The sequence below is a fragment of the Diadema setosum genome, chromosome 4, assembly GCF_964275005.1.
Source record: "Diadema setosum chromosome 4, eeDiaSeto1, whole genome shotgun sequence".
Taxonomy (NCBI): domain Eukaryota; kingdom Metazoa; phylum Echinodermata; class Echinoidea; order Diadematoida; family Diadematidae; genus Diadema; species Diadema setosum.
The window spans coordinates 14649106-14666398 of record NC_092688.1 but is presented as its reverse complement, the minus strand read 5'-3'; the positions used below and the strand labels follow the sequence as shown (position 1 = coordinate 14666398).

At 39.1% G+C, this 17293-nt stretch overlaps 1 protein-coding gene across 1 annotated transcript in view; it reads left to right on the top strand.

The window, feature by feature from the left end:
* Positions 1-17293, top strand: part of LOC140227571 (sodium- and chloride-dependent GABA transporter ine-like) — an 84750-nt gene that overhangs the window by 47342 nt on the left and 20115 nt on the right. Inside the window, exon 4 of the mRNA XM_072307987.1 lies at positions 16643-16871. Coding sequence (XP_072164088.1) covers positions 16643-16871 — 229 coding nt within the window. The remainder of the gene's footprint in view (positions 1-16642; positions 16872-17293) is intronic.

The following is a 17293-nucleotide window of genomic DNA, read 5'->3' as shown; positions in this document are numbered from 1 at the left end:
CTGAAAGCTTTTTGGAATCTCCCGGATTTCGATTTGTGAATGTTGGCAGTCCTGATATCATGCAGAACAATAAAAGATGAAGTTTCATTTTCAGAGAATCCATAACTCCTGTGACATTCTACATGTACGTGTATATCAAAGGAGATTATATACCATAGATGTCAGTTGATATGAAGGATATTTGTTTGGGTTTTTTTTAATCTTCCCCACAAATTCAGCAGTATGATGGAGGACCCGGTAATATTTGATTGTCGGAAAAATTTTAAAGTGATGGCATAGTTTTTGTTCAGATAGGGATGCAGGTTTCCAATTTGTATGTGTGTGTTTGTTGGATAATGAGAAACCTCTCATGAAATATGAAAGAACATGCAATTCATAGAGGAATTCACAGTTTATTTGATGAAAATTGGTCTTGAAATGGCTGTGATATCCAAAGAAAAAAAGCAATGCTAATAAAATGTGACAGGCCACGACTTGTATCAGGATCTCTTTGTTTTACCTTATTTGTGGATATCTTAGTCATTTCAAAAACCGATTTTCATGAAATGAAATGTCAATTTCCGTTAGAATTGTATGCTCTCTAACATTTCATAGAGTGGTTTGTAAGTATCTCACAAAACAGTCAAAGCTAAATCCTCACCTCAACCAATACTATACGGTTCCTTTAATACTTGTATGTGCCCACTTTTATCCAGAAAATTATGCTCATGCAGCTACAGTAATTCACTGGGTTTATTCCAAGTGGCTTTCTAACAAAACTGAATCATCCTTTTATAGATTTGACTGTTATTAGATTTCACATCCAGATTTGGTCAAACGTGTGTGTGTGTGTGTGTGTGTGTGTATGTGTGTGTGTGTGTATTACTGTGTATTACTGTGTATCTGTGTGCAGTGTATTCATCTGCGTTCTGCCGGACTGCAGGCATATCTTTTGTTCTCCCACATTTAACTGATTCTTTCTCGTCTGCGCCTCGCCTCGAAGCGAAGCTCTGCCTCCTCAGGCTGTCTTCCCAATAAGGGATCCCATTCTTGCTAGCGGAGAGGTCATCACTGAATAGCCAGATGTCCCGACAGCAGTCACTGAGGTCACTCGGCTGACCGTTATGCCACCTGTCTATTTCCATTAGATGCTTCTGGAAGTTGTCGCTTGGCACAGCAGGTGGAGAAATGGATGTCTGTGAAACAGGAAAGAAAGGAAACAGTATACAAAATGAGGAAGAACAGCTGCCAAGCATAATGTACACAGTGTACCTCCATTTCATATCATATTTTGATCGTTTGCTCAGGAATGGTATTTTGAGGATGGATTAAAGGGATTAAATTGCTAGGATCTGTAGGGATTCTCTCACTTTCAACTGACTCTAGGTGTGTCTTCATCAGCTCGAAGTTCAAACTAGCGGGACATTTTGCGGTCTTAGAAAATAGCCCGATAGAGCGAATGTGCGTCTTCATCAGCTCGAACAGCCTACTTCGGGAAATTAGTCCGAAAAATTGACGCATGCGCACTTTGCATCATTACTCTGCCTAGCTCACTGTTCGAAAGTGGATTTCCCGCTCAAAATCTCCTACAGCACCGTATGTACGATACTACAACCAGGGGGGTGAGCAGTACAGCAGATTCTCTCCAAAGGGATATTAATAACGCTACTCTTCTGTCCAGTGACACATCTTATATGAAATGAACGAATTGCAATGTTTAAACAAATCCAAAATACACACAATCTGCAAGAATCTTTAGCTGGGGTAGAGTGGACCAGAAGAAGAAGTTTACAAAAAACAGCTAGCATGCACGGAATCACCTCCCTGGTTTTTAAGATGTCAATAACAGTAGGCCTAGTACACACATGTGATCCTTGAATACGCCGTGAGTGTATGCACTATACACAATCACTATAGCTTGTAGTACATGCGCTTTCAATAGCCAGCTGGCTAACCAGAAGCGTGGAGGGATCGAGAAAATTTCGGGCTGATGGAGACGCACCCGAAATAGCGCGCAATTTCACGAATTAGCGCTCTAGTTCACGAACTAGACCAAGATTTCGGGGGGAATTTTCCCGATCAAATAGCGCGCTATTTGCGTCTTCACTACACAGATAGCGCGCTATCTTGACATCGGACTAGTTTGGTAACCGCAAGATAGCGCGCTATTTTGAAACTTCGGGCTGATGAAGACACGCCTTCTGAGTTCAACTAATCATCTTCAGGTTAACTCAATAATCTTGAAGAGATATATATTAGGACACAGGGAACAAAAATTTGAGTTTTTCTGTGTCATAATTTTTTGTAATGAGAATGGTCCTATGAAATGGCGCCATACTCATCTTCCATGAGAAAGAAATGCCTTGCTCTGCCACCAATACCCCAAAGAAAAGCACAATGAAGCAAAACAAAACAAATAAAACTAACAAAGAAGTCATCAAACAAAACAAACAGCATGCTCTGAAACCGTGATGGATTTCTTGCATGTTGAGCACAGCTTAATCTGCACCAATTATATTTGTCTAAGGATAACATCTCTACTTGTCCTTTGGCTTGTTAATGTTCAGAGCATGTTGAGAGATTGAGCGAGCGCATTATTGGCTGAGAATTAGGAAGCAGCCTTGCAGGCCATTGGTTTTTCTCTGAGCAAAGCAAAACAAATGGAAGTTAATAATCTTCCTGTTTAAGTATTACCTCCAGACCTCCTTGAAGCTAATTATATTCATCACTCCTGTGTATGCAGTGAGACTCTGAAAAGGAGTTTACAGATGTGGATAGTGTGCCACTTGTGTGACTGTGTAACATGCATGCATGTGTGCTTCCTCTGTTAGTTCGTTCAAACAGTTTTGTTCCGTTTTATTGAAGCTATGTGAACACTTAAAGGGATGGTGTAGTTTTGGTTGAGGTGAGGATTCAGTTTTTAACTTTTTTTGTGAGACAGTTAGTTATAGAAACCACTTTATGAAATGATGAAAAGCATGCTATTCCAAGAGGAATTCAAACTTTATTTGATAAAAACCAGTGTTGAAGTGGCTGATATATCTAAAGACAAAGTAAAACAAAGCGGTCTTAGGATTGCTTTATTTTGGATATTTCAGCCATTTCAAAACAACTTTCATCATATAAACGTTCAATTTCTCTAGGAATTACATGCTCTTTCATATTTCATAAGAGGTTTCTCAATAACTCACCAAAAAAGTGTTAGAAACCTGAAGTTAGGTCTCAACCAAAACTATATTCTGACCACTTCCACTGTTCCAGCCAGCTTAGGTGTGAACCAAACTTGTGTGCTCCTCTGTAATGTGTGTCCATTTGAGTAAACCAGTGTTTATGGCTATACGTACGTGTGTGTGCTAACTAATTATTAAAAGCAGGAGCATCTTAAATTTAAGAAGAACTGCATACAAGACTCCATGACCACATGTTCTCAGTCTCTGAGAATGGGTCGATGTGTTTCCACTTCTCCCTGGTTCAGTATGAAAATCAAAACAGAGCTTGAAATACTGTAAAAGTGGAAATATCCGCAGTGTTGAAATTTTTGCGCTTTTTGCACAACCAGAAACTTGCACAAAAATAAAAGCAATGACAGTGATAAATGACAGTGATTTACATAGAGTCACAACTATCCTTATCCATAAAAATACATTTGTACTATATTCACAGTCATTTTGATGACTCTTCAATGTCCAGTCTATAGTTATATATTCTCCCTTTGTTTCTTTCTTCTTTTTTTTTACTCAAAGTAAAAAAAAAAATAATAATATTTCAGAAAAGCTGTGTTTCTTGTTTATATTTTGATAATAAGTTAATCTATCAGTGGGGTGTTTATACGAACAACTTAAGAACGACTGGTGCTCAGTTCTTGTGCTGAACCATTGAAATTCTGATAAGTATAGCACATCAGAACTGATCACCAGTCGTTCTTAAGTCATTCGTAACTTTAAGAACAGCTTTATGAAACACCCCCTGATATGCAAAGAAGTTTCTTGTAGAACAAAGTAGTGGCTATATTAAAAGCATCCTCTTTTAAAGGCGTGGACTAATTCAGGCCATCTGTTATATGTTTTGCATGAACCTGTATCAAAGTTCACGTATATGCGTGTAGCCAAATTGGAACCCATGACAAAAGGTGGATGTACTTTGCATTTATTAATTTGCAAACCTGGTGTCGTTCAGTATCTTTGACCTGGGTCTAAAGTAATAATAATAATAATAATGTCGTATTTATCCAGGGTAGCCTCTTCAGTGTTGCCACTGCTCTACCAGAGGGCCCTGCCATTATTATTACCCCAGCGTTGCCAGGTCCCCATTTATACACCTGGGTCGAGAGGGACAATTGTGGGTAAAACATCTTGCCCAAGGACGTAAGCACTGGGCGGGAATCGAACCCGGGTTCTCCGATCGGGAGTCGGGAGTCTTATCCACTATGCCACAGCACCCCCACAGCGCCCCCAAAAGTATTAGAGGAAATTAACTTTCGAGACTTCTAACAGTTTATGACAGCAGATGCCTCTGTGTTTTTATTTATTACGTGCGTGCTCACTGGTGCTGACATGAGCTACTTCTACGATACAAATAATGGTCCATGGTACATAAAAGTTGAGACCGAGCATACAGTGTTTGTCAGAAAATCAAACATATAATATGTCTTTGAATACTCAATTCGTATTGGCTGATGTGTGACATATGTTTCCCTTTACTTACATTTGATTGCATCTTTTTATGCAACAGGGTCCAGATCTCTTTATGAGTCTATACTGTAGCTTGTGAAATCTCAAGATTTTCTGGTATGGGAATTTCAATTCAAACTTGGGATTGTTACACATCTCATTGAAAACACAGTCCAGCCCACCTGAATTATCATATACACATACATTGTTTTATAGGTCACTACTCCTCAAAACTATTAATCATATCTTAATGGATGCAATAGAAAAAAATGACAACATTATGCTGTTCCAATTGTTATTTTCATTTGAACGTAATCTATCAATTAACATTAAGATTGCTGTGAAGATGTGTAGGATGAATGGAATCTCTGAATATTCATCAAAGTGATGTTGAATAGAAGTAAAGCACTTTTTCCATGCTGGTTAGAATTGGGGGATGGGGCAGAACTTTTAATTTGGAGTGGTCATCGCCAGCTTATAGGCATTTTTTTTCCCCAGGGAAGAAGAGATGACATGGTTGGCAAGCTAATCAGGGCGTGACAAGGGGGAAAGATGAGTGGGGTGAGGGGAGAGCAGAACGGAGAAAAGGAAACAAAGGCTGAGCATATCAACTTTCCCATGTTTAAAAACTCATTTCAATACTACCAGAACGTGTTTGCAAAACGCCTTTTGGATGGCACCGGCAGAATGTGTTTCTTGAGAAGCTGTGTTTTGTATCAACTCTTTCTTGACTCATTGGGAGGCCTTGTCACTGCACAGCTCCATTGCACAGTTTGACCCGAGGAGGTACATTGTACTAGGCTTAGTACCTCCTTGGTTTGACGTGATATGAGGAGTCGAGATGTATAGTTGCTAGGTCCATTGCACAGTTTGACCTGAGGAGCTGAGATGTGTGGTTGACAGCGGTGGGCAGGTCCGAGTTATTAACACAATTCAAAACAACTATGTTGATCAACTCTACAGAATGGTGGTATTAATAATGGTCATTTTTTTTTTTTTTGGGGGGGGGGCATCTCAGAAACATGTTTCTAACCCAATAATCAAAACAGCTTTTCATTTATCAACTGTCCCAAATTCTCTGAAAGATGTTTGTGAACCTTAATTCTGCACCAGAAGTGAACACACCCCAATAAAGGGAGGACCCCCAGGAGAACATAAGGAATTTTAATGGGTGATGAGTGTCAAGGGGTTAAAGAGGAAAATGATTCCCCCCCCCCCCCCCCATGAGTGCATCATGAGCACTTACAGGCATCAACAATCATGACTACATGTTTGTCCTTCTTGTGGCCCCCATGTATAGAGATGTACTTAAAATGTAAGTGTTGTTTGTGCAGGAGAGGCCAAGTGATCTTATGATATTACATGTATGTTGCAAGGTTACCATGAATGAGGTAAATTGAAAAGGGTCTACACCTGAAAGGAAGGAATTCACGAAAGGAATTAAAGAAAACACAGAGGCCATAATGTTCATTAATAGTTGATGCAGGCAAGAGAGGTGTACAATTGAAACTTTAATCACACACAGTATACAAATATACTTTGCATGGAGAGCATCTGGTTAAAACTATTGGCGGAGGTGACTCCAATGTAATGTAGTACTACTGGAGGCACTGATTTCAATAGTTTTGACCAGAGTATATTTGTTTAGCCTATATTTTGGATAAAAACATTAAAGCAAAAAGGGGAAAAATGAGGCGAGAATTCAAGTTGTGTGGTGGATGCAATGTTGTTGAAGGATACTACATACAAAAGTAGCAACAGTGATCATATGTCAAGCAGCATGCAATGACGTGACAATGATTCTTTGTGGCATCATATCCCAAATAGTGAATTACTTAGAGTATGTTGTATGCTATCATAAAAAGTGATGTCATTTACCAAATGGTATCCCGCAGAGTATCAAACAAGCCAGCATTCTGAAACAGTTGAAAATACATGAAGCTCTTTTCATCCAACTGTGAGAGGATACATTTTCTGTTCATAGCATGGTTTTTCTTCAGTTATTTTATGGACTCTAGTTCACATCCTGTTTAGCAGATGTTATTGTCTCCTTCAGTATACACAAATGTAGCACAGGCTTGTTTGTGTAGACACTCTGGCAAGAGAAGTGATAAAGTAAATTGGTTTTGCCAACAGCTGTGTAAAGTTCAGTGTTACAGAGTCAATTAGTCCTGAACCTGCATTTAGTAATGGTGTTAGTGTTTCGTATTATCGCATATGTGCTACAGCAGTAGCTTCCTGGTTCAATATGGAATACTTTCTTTTAGAGCAGCGATTTTAAAACAACTTTAAAGTTTACCTTAGGACTGACAAATGAGTTTGAATAAGGAAGGGACTTTGCTCTACATCTGTCATGATTGTATTCAAAAAGAAAATAGGGTATGATTCATTTCATAAGGAAAAATATGTAGACAGTGCCACAGTACTATAGTTCTGGATACTGTACGAGCTGAAATTTTCGCGTACAGATATTTTCGCGAATTGCTACTTAGAGGACATTTTTGCGTGTTGTTAATTTTGCGGTTGCGAGGGTCTAACTGAATTTAGTTATTTGCGCGTTGTTATTTTCGCGTGTTGTTATTTTCGCGGTTCAAAGGCGATTCACAAAATTCGCGAAAATAAAACCACCGCGAAAATTTCAGCTCGTACAGTATTGCACTGAATATTGTGTCATCATGGAGATGAGATGGAGAGAGGTGTAGGGAGTACTAAGCCCTACCACTTCTGTTTTTTCTGCTATATGCTGTATAGGCCTACTTGGAAAAGAAAAGCATAATTTGTTGCAAGAAAAAAAAAAACAGCATCAATTTGTTTACATTCTCCAGGGCTGCACACTATTAAACCCACTTTTTTTTTTCTACTGGTCCGACCTGACGGACCAGTAGGTACCCAGTGTTACCATTTTTTACTGGTCCATTCCCGAAAAATTTACTGGTCCAACAGTGATTTATACTGGTCAGGGACCGGCGGACCAGTGCCAATGTGCAGCGCTGCATTCTCCTTGTGAGCTCTGACAATGAAATTATTTTGCCCAGCATGCAGAACTCAAACTGCATTGGCCTGCTCCACTTATAGGCATACCATGGTACTTCATAATACAGTGAGTAGTAGCGTATCAATCACTGAAATAGCGGTGGCATGGGTCATTAGGTCTCTTTGCCTGTTGTTGATGTGGTGGCCACCTATTCTTACACATATCTGCTCTGAATGGCATCACTGTGATAGAATTGTAGGCATGGTATGCTTCTTTTTCTTCTAGCTTTCTTCTCTCTCTTTCTCTGATATTGTTCAGGAATTAGGGTCCCGCCCTTTAACCTCCTTAATAAAAAAGGGGGAAAAAATGGAAGTGAAGCTCACAGGATGAAATCAGTGGCCCTATCTACCACTCACAACATCTTTACAATATAGCTAGCTTATTAATTGTTTCTCCCCATGCACTGGTATCTGTCCGTTCATTCTACATGCTTCGGTACACTGATATATTCGCAGGCAGTATCAACAAGGTTTCCTATGCCAATGTTGGATCCACCAAACTCAGAATGACTGTGCATGTATTTTCCCCAACATACATTGGAGGCCTACAACTGTATATCCAAGCAGTTGTTTTGTTGGTACTACTGTAAAAGTGGATATTTTCACGCGACTAATTTTTCGCGCTTGGCCGGTTAAAAAGAGTTTCACATGTTTTTAATTCCGCGGAATCAAGACATCAACTACTGGAACATATGGCACGCAAAAATATTCCTGTGCTTTTATTTTCACGCAAGCTGATCTGGTTGCGCGAAATGCGTAAAGATTTCAACACCGTGAAAATTTCCACTTTTACAGCATTTGTATTCTAAACGGGATGTCCTGTCCCTACTCTGCAAGGTATAGAGTGAAATTAAAGTATTCCAGAAATTTATCATGAAATATGAGATTTATCTTTGAACTGAATAGTCTTTGAAGATATGTGTTTTAGAAGTTAAGAAGAAAGAGAAAGGGAGGAGGAGGAGGAGGAAGAGGAGAAGGGAAGAGAGATAGGAAAAAGAAGACAAGTAGGATAGGATGAGAAGAGTGTATGATTCAATAATGCGAATCCATGTGATTGACCAATTGATATTTCCATCATTTGAACAAAGTTTTGGACTTAAGGATACCTGGCTGTACTCTTGAGAATTTTTATGGAGCACACAGTGGAAAGTTTAAAGCCACTAGCGGTATTTCACATGGGGAGCAGTGATCAGAAAAGTATTTGAATTTTCACACTTGATGCATCCATTATGTATGTAGGCCTACAGTTAAGTTGTATCACAAAACACCCTAACATGCAGAAATTTTGCAATAAAGCAGAAAAAATAAGGAAATATCACAAATTTTCTCAATAAATCGACATGATTACAGTTTATTCTGGAATTCATAGTTTTAAAAAAAAAATTAAACTATTCACATTTTGTATAATCAGCACTACTTGGCATTGGTCATACTGCTTGACTTTTTTATGTTCATTATTTTTATCCGTAACTCACATTTTAGAACAATTTTGAAGCACTAAAGCTGTTTGTTTCGTTTTTTTTTTTTCATATGCAAATGTACACAAGCTAGGGCTCTATTCTCATGGCATTGCTAGAGTGTCCTACATTTTTGGGACCTCAAACGAACTAGGGGGAACACAAATATGCAGTGAGCAGGGGGGGGGGGGGAAGTCATGTCGAGAACTCTTTTCAGTATGGTAGGTAGTCTGTAGGTGTACAAATATCATCCAACAATAGAGTAGGTATTCCTTTCATATTTGCAGTGCAAAATTTCCTTACAAAGGCATTCAAGTATAACTTTTAATTGTTTGGTGGTAGTGGAGCATTTTGATGGATTCTTTTTTTTTTTTTTTTTTTTTTTTTTTTAGCGTACCTAATCCAAAGGCTCAAATGAGCTATTGTGATGGTTCATCTATCGTGTATTTTGTGTCATGCATAGTTTTTTACTTCTGTAAAACCCAACCAAGATTTTCACCAAACTTTGATAGCAGGTAGCATCCCTAGGGTATTATGATCTCAACATGTACAAATGGACACCATGCCCCCCTTTACAGTCCGCCAGTGGGCTGAGAACACTAAATGTGAGAATCGTTCAAAGTTTTTTGCTGTATATCAGAAATGATAGAGCTATGTTTGTGAGTGCAGTTTAAAGTTTGATGCCTGTGTTTGGGGGGGGGGGGGACTTTATTGTGCTCAAGAGGGCATTAACTTCATGGTCCAGTCATATAATGTAAAGCGCTGGAGCTGGAGGCTGGAGGCTGGAAATTCCTACTTATCATACAATGTACGTGCCCTGCCAGGCAGTGTTTTATTTCTTCGTAGTGTATTCTTCCATACCGTAGAGCATTTACAATAAAACCTCAATGATTAGGTTTCAACATGTAGAAACTTCAAAGAACCAACTTAGAATTGCATGCAGTGAAGATTTAGTTTGTGCTTTTTGGTCTTGTAGTTTACCTTTCTTTTTCTTTCTTTTTTTTTGGGAGGGGGGGAGGGGGGATTCGATATCCCTACCTTACAAGTCTTTTTCTGTCTATGGTTAAATTTTCTGTTGATATTGCATGATAATACAAGTGTAGATGCTGTGTTTTGCTAAATAATAATGATTGAGCTGAATTGAACTATGAACTAAGATGGTGGCGCATGTACAATATGTAGGTCATCAAATGTATATGAATGAAACAATAAATTATATTAAATGGGTTAGTCAAATACCGGTTAGTGATTGGCTAAACACAGTCACGTGATGGAGGAACATTCGTTATGTTCGCCCATGGGAGAACATTTTTGTAATGTTCTCCCATGGGAAAACATTTTCACGTAACAAATGACAAAAGGACCCACGCACAGTGAATTTGGCTCTGCGCGAGCGATCGAGTGCGTTGTGCTGGTGGTTGACGTTGACGTATTTGACTAACCCATATATAACAGATTGTGACTTTTGTTGTCGGGAACATGATGTACCAATGTTCCACCCTCAGGGTTTGAAATGCTATTTCGGGAGGCTATAAGTCCCTCAGTAGTATTTCAAACCCTTCGGGTGGAACATTCGGTATGTTCCCTCCCCCGCCAGTCATCATCTTTATAATGATCCAAGCACTTCATTGCCTTTTCACATTCCTCGCCATGCACATGAGTTCATACAGGGCCCCTGAATAAAACATGTGACTCGGTATAATGTAATCATGTCTTCCACACAAATTAATGACACGGCATGCAATTACCAATTGTATGATTGTTTCTGCATGAAAACATTAGCATGAGAACTAGTGATCTCATGGCTTGTACATGAACTGTACATGGTTTTGGATGGTGTCAACTTGTGTTGCGTGACAGTATATGGAACTTATAAATGTATGCATTTTTGTTGTTGTTTTTTTAATATTCAGTATGAAGCAGGAAAAAAAAAAAAAAAAAAAACTCTTCTTCAGGTATTAGCCTGTCTAATACCTCCCCAGGGCCTGTATTTATTTGTGCAGAATTCTTCTTCCTCTCTGGTGCCAATTTAGTGTGTGTGTGTGTGTGTGTTTATGTGTGAGTGAGTGAGGAATGCTGGGTGTCACACCTCCTGGTCTTTCTCCCACAATCAATATCGCCATGGCAGCGAGTGAGGCAGCAGTGACCTCGACCCAGCAAAGCCCCACCCCATCCCCCTCCATCTCTCTTCCTCTCCCTCTCCCCTCCCCCTTTTGTTTCTCTCTCACTCTCTCTCTCCCCCTGGTTCATTTCTATTTAAAATTGACAATGTAAAAGGGCTTTACTCAAGACTCACATTTTTAACCAGACGTTCGTTCAATTTACTAACTCTCTAGGAGGAGTCTGTGCATTCCAATTTTTTTTTTTTTTAAACAGATAGGCCTACAAAATATGGCACCATACTAATGTTGTGAGTTATCAGGGCTCGACACTAGCGGTGGCCTGGGGCCAACAAAAAATGAAAGTCAGGTCACCAAAATCCCAGAAAAGTCGAAATTTGGTGGCCCAATTGGGCCACCAAAATTTTAACACAAGGGAGGAAATAATAACTAGTGCTTTTTGTTTTTTCAGACCACCAGATTTGCTTTTCGGGAAAACAAAAATCTAACATTGGTGATTTTGGTGGCCCCATTGGGCCACTGAGAAAAAAGCAAGTGTGGAGCCCTGCCTATTACTGTCATCATCATGATCATCATGATTTATTATTATTATTATTTATTCGGCTTTCATTCACAAAGTTCATAGTACATATTTCGAAATCAGAACATACACTGGAGTGGTAAGGGTGCACCAGGTTGGGCAGCCCAGGTCTGGAAAGAGCCAACTAAATGACTTGGGCCCTCAGGCCATCCTCCCCAACCCACCTGGTGCACCCAAAACAGTCAGTTTACAAAAAAAAAATAAAGAAATAAAAAAAAAAAAATACAAATTTCATTAACAGGCATATATTTTAACAAAAACAAAAACAAAACAACCGTTTCTTTATAAGTGTCAATTTAGATATGTGTAACTACCAATCTTTCTTATTCCATTCAAATATCAGAGGCCATTTTCTACATAACAAAACTAAAAAAGAATATTAATAATACATTGCACATAATATGTTTGTCAACTCTTGAATGGCAAACATCAAAACCTGACTCACTTACAAATACATGCAGTTAACGCACAATGCATAAATTTAAAGTTTCCATATAAACCATACATGTATATATTCCCTACAGCATTTCATTTTGACTTCATTATATTTGGACAATTAACAAAACAGAACTGCGAGAGAGAGAGAGAGAGAGAAAGAGAAGAAGATAAAAAGAAAAAAAACATCATAAATAACTATTAAATATCTAACTCAACGTACCCAACCCAACGCAGCACCCAGGGAGCCAGCTCAACCAGCAATGCATAAATTTGAAGTTTCCATATAAACTATATTCCCTAACAGCATTTCATTTTAACTCCATTATATTTGGACAATTAATCATCATCATCATCATCATCATCATCACTCTCTCCCTGTCCTCCTCCACTTCCTCTTCTTCTTTCCTCTCATTTCCGTTCTGCAGTCATGGGGTGTTTTGAGAGAACTATTTTTAGTATGGTGGACCAATCATGTGCTATAATGATACCACTTGTACAACATACAGGAAATGACCCTGCTAATATTATCATGCTGGGGATGGACTCTGAGGATCTCTCCACTCAGTCCCACTTTACTGCATAATATACTACTTAAATGCATCTCTTTTTCCCCCAATCTTCTTCTCCTTCTCTTTTTTTTTATGTTTGTGTTTAAAGCATGATGCCACTGCATGTTGTAGATGACTTTTATAGATACAGCTGAAGTAAAAGTGAAACAGTAGCAGGAGCGGTGGTTTCTTTTGATTGGAAACAAATTAATCATTGGAGTTTAAATGTTTCACATTTTCCTATGAAACTAAAAGTGATGTCACCCAGCATATATAGTATTATACAGATATTGACTGGTACGGGGTGGAATATAACATTCTTTGGACCGCCAGGGAGTTATATTTTCCCAAGGGATTATATTTTCCCGAAGCGCGCAGCGCTGAGGGAAAATATGATCACGAGGGAAAATATAACTCCCTGGCGTTCCAAAGATTGTTACATTCCACCCCTACCAGTCGATATCTGTTATATTAGATGGCCTTGCCCTTGATTATGCTTTACAGAAGAGCCTACACTGACGACGCATAGCCTCATGTAATTTAGCCCGACCAGACGCATGTGTGCGCGCTGTCGCGATTTTGTACAGCGGCGACTAGGCTCCTGTCCTCTAACGACAGTAGGCCCTACTAACGTTAGGCTCAAGTCCAGTAACGACGCTTTATAGTTAAGTTAGGCTCAGGTCCAAAAGATGTCAGCAGATGTTCTAGGGTCTACTCACAAAACAATTTTAACTTTACTCTTAGGCCTAACGTTATGGCCTACTGGGCAATTTTTATCATTTGACATTTGTTTCGTAGTACAGGTAGCCTAACACTATATCTACACAGTTAGATTCTCATGTTTGTTAAATGTTAGGCCTAATTTAGATCTAACGTTAGAATCAAATTGGCTCCCCATGCCCAGTGCATCTTCTTTTTCTACCCCGTGATTTTTAGTCAATTTGTCTTGTGCCAGGACCGGTATAGACATTACAACATTAGGCCTACCTTCTGTCATCAGTAATCTGCAGCAATTTCAAAATCAGTCTCCTTTTTCCTCTGTTGCAGAGATGAACATTGTAGAAACGTAGTGATTTGCAAACCAGTCTACTCGGTGTCGTAGTCCTCCACTTGTTCTATGTAACGTTAGGCCAACAGTTAGATCTAGACTAGTCTAAATAAGTTACGTAAATAAAGATGAATGAATTATCCTCGTTCTAAGAACTGAACTGAACAAAATATCTCACAGACTATTAACTCGCTTGTTTTAGGAGATGTTTAGTGGAGTTAGAATCCTTATCCTCCAAATTCTTATGGAGCTCGTCGTCGTTTATAGACAAAACGGGGTTCCATTTGGAAGTGTGAATCCAAACTTCGCGGGCCGAGTGATACGTGCATGTAGTAAACGGTACATCGGTACGGTACCTACACTACCACAACCAGGCAAGCCTAGCGCATGACGCTACTCCGCGTCGCGCCGTGCATGCCGTCTACTCTCTCACGTACATCGTGTGTGTGTGTGTGGGGGGGGGGGGGAATAGATTATATCGATCCAGACTGCAGTTATCGATAGTAATCGTTTGCTCGTCCCAGTTACCGATGTGGTCCCACACCCTTATATTGGTGTAATTGTTCTTACTTCAACCGTAAGAGGGAGACACACATGGAAAAATATATTCATTTGACCAGTTGGTGAAATATAACGAGCTGGGAAAATATAACATTTGCGATCCTCGCAAACAGTATCATGTGACGAGCTCTTGACCAATCACATACCAGAAACTGTCTAAGCCATCTAATATGATACAATAGGTTGTGAGATGATATTTTCATCACCTCGTGGGTGTCATGCTGATGTGTATGCAAACTTATAGATGAAAAGAAATCAAAAGAAAATCAAGGACATCAAATAATCATTTTGGAGATGTATGTAATTATATTAATGGGAGGAATGTATTACATTTGCCAAATTGTTGACCAGAAAAAATATGAGTTTGATATTTATGAACCACTAGGAAAGTTACAGGGTAGTGATATCAGTATTCATCTTCTTTGCATTTGCACACACGGCTGAAACTCACATCACACAAAATGATGTGGACCTCTCAGTTCTCTTTTTTTTTTCTCCTCAAAATATAACTTTGTATTTTCCCGTATGTATACATGAGTCATCTCTATTAGTTTGTTGTATATCGTTAATCCTTCGCACTTTGTACTGTATACATGCTTAAAGATGGATTTTCTGATTTACCTCGTGTTATGTTTTGTTGGAAAGAAAATGAGAATGAAATAAATGAATTGAATTGAATTGAATTGAATTGAATTGAATTGAATTGAATTGAATTGAATTGAATTGAATTGAATGAAGATTTAATAATTGCAGAACTCTCTGTCCTTTACTCATGAAATTCCTTCTAGTCTGGTTTTTACCCCCATCCCCCCTCCAACATCAATATGTACATGGAGTGGCATTTCATAGTAAGGAACTACCTACAATCCAATTAGTAGTGATAGCAAGCTGTTTCTTGAAGAGTTATCATATACTAGTACCCCCCCCCTTCCCACCCCAGTGCCATCCCCACCCATTTGACCTCACCATGATACTAAAATTAGCACACATTATAGAGAGGCTATAGATCATGCCCAGTACAGCCCTCTTACCTCTAAAGAGAATGGTAGAAGGAACAGAAGATGCCAGAATATTGTATGCGGCATGTACTGTATTTCATTTGTGAAATATTTTTCAAATTTGGATCCTCGCAGGACAATTTAGAGAGTGGTGGAGTTTGGATCAAATACCACAAGTATTGTCCCTTCTAGGAGAAAATGCAGTGATTTCCCAACTTGAAGATGGTATACATGGTATACATGTGTCAGGTGGCGATATTGTTTATGAGTTGTTGATTTTGCAAATATCACTTCACTCACAAAAAAAGAACATGGCACAAAGTATACCACACATGCACCAGTCAACGACTTCTGTTGTGGTGACGATCACTCTCCCTATTTGAAAAATCTGACTTGCCCATTAGGAGTGAAGAATTGAAAGTGAAAATACTTCTTGGTACAAGGAAAATGACCAGATAGTGTAAGATTTGTATGCAGTTGCGTCTCCTGTTTGTGATAAGAGGATACATTCTTTTATACATTATTTTTAAGGATTTCCTTTTCCCAGTAACAAAAGTTTTGTGTGTACCATAGAATTTCAGGCTATACCTTTAATGTATAAAATCAATTCTTTCTGTTGTTGCTTAAAAGTTGATGGTCATTTCAACACATATATTTGCTCAGAATGTTGTCTTCTGAAAGTTATTCATGTGATGCAACCTCCAGCAGTTCTGTTAAACACACAGAAAAACAATGAATTGAGACTGCACAGGGAATTAAAAAAATCTGTTTGTCTTCTGACAGAAATTTATTGCAGCATTAATGGATTAAAAGCCAAACCACTATCATCACTGCAGATGGCAGTTCTTCGTGGCAGTGAAAGTCATTTGAAAGTAATACAAGACTTGATACTTACTAGTTGATGACTATAGCTGATGAAAATGCAAGAAATTAATCTTTCATTACCTTTACTATAAAATGCTCCATGCTCTATTATTTGGAAAGTCCAGTTCATTTCAAGTTTTGTACAGTGAATTTCTTCGTCCAAGAAGCTGCACAATTTCCTTGTGAGATTGTTATAGTTTTGTGAGATTCACTGACCACTAGTAACCACTTCTCCCCCCCCCCCCCCCAGCTGCTTTTTAAAAATGTTTTGTTTTGGTTTGTTTATTTGTTTGTTTTTTTTTAAAGCAAGTACAGTGACATCTTCTTGTTCTTCTTCCCATTGCAGGAACCGGCGTTGCCACGGTGATGATAACCTTCCTCCTGACGACGTACTACAACGTCATCATGACCTGGGCCCTCTTCTACTTCTTCGCCTCATTCCAGAGCGTCCTGCCGTGGACCAACTGCAACAACACGTGGAACACGGCGGACTGCTGGTCGCAGGAAGACTACCTCACGCTCGGCAACGGGACCAAACCCAACAACACCGTCTCCGCATCCCAGGAGTACTTTGAGTGAGTATGATCCGCTGCCCTCCTCTTCCTCTACCGAACCAAACTACTGGTAATACAGAAAACTTTCATCGGTTTGGGATGATCATACCATCGAAGTTAAGCTTGTACCACCCTTTGGCAATTCGTTAGTAAGTTCTCATCCACAGGAGTGGATGAGCGCTTGTCCGTAAATTGCTGAATGTCAGTAGAAGCCTAACTCCTTTCGTATCAAGACAACTTGTTGACCAGATGCAACCGTGTACTATAAGATTTCTTGCAGCACCTTATAATGAAAATTAAATGCTGTGTTATAACTGCAGGGACGCCAGTTGTTACTTTTGTACAGTCTGTGGTAGTTTTCTTTGCCAAAAATGCTTTTTTTCCTCCAAATTATATTTCTACACATGTCTATTGCAGGAAAGCTAATGATACTGTTTTTCTAC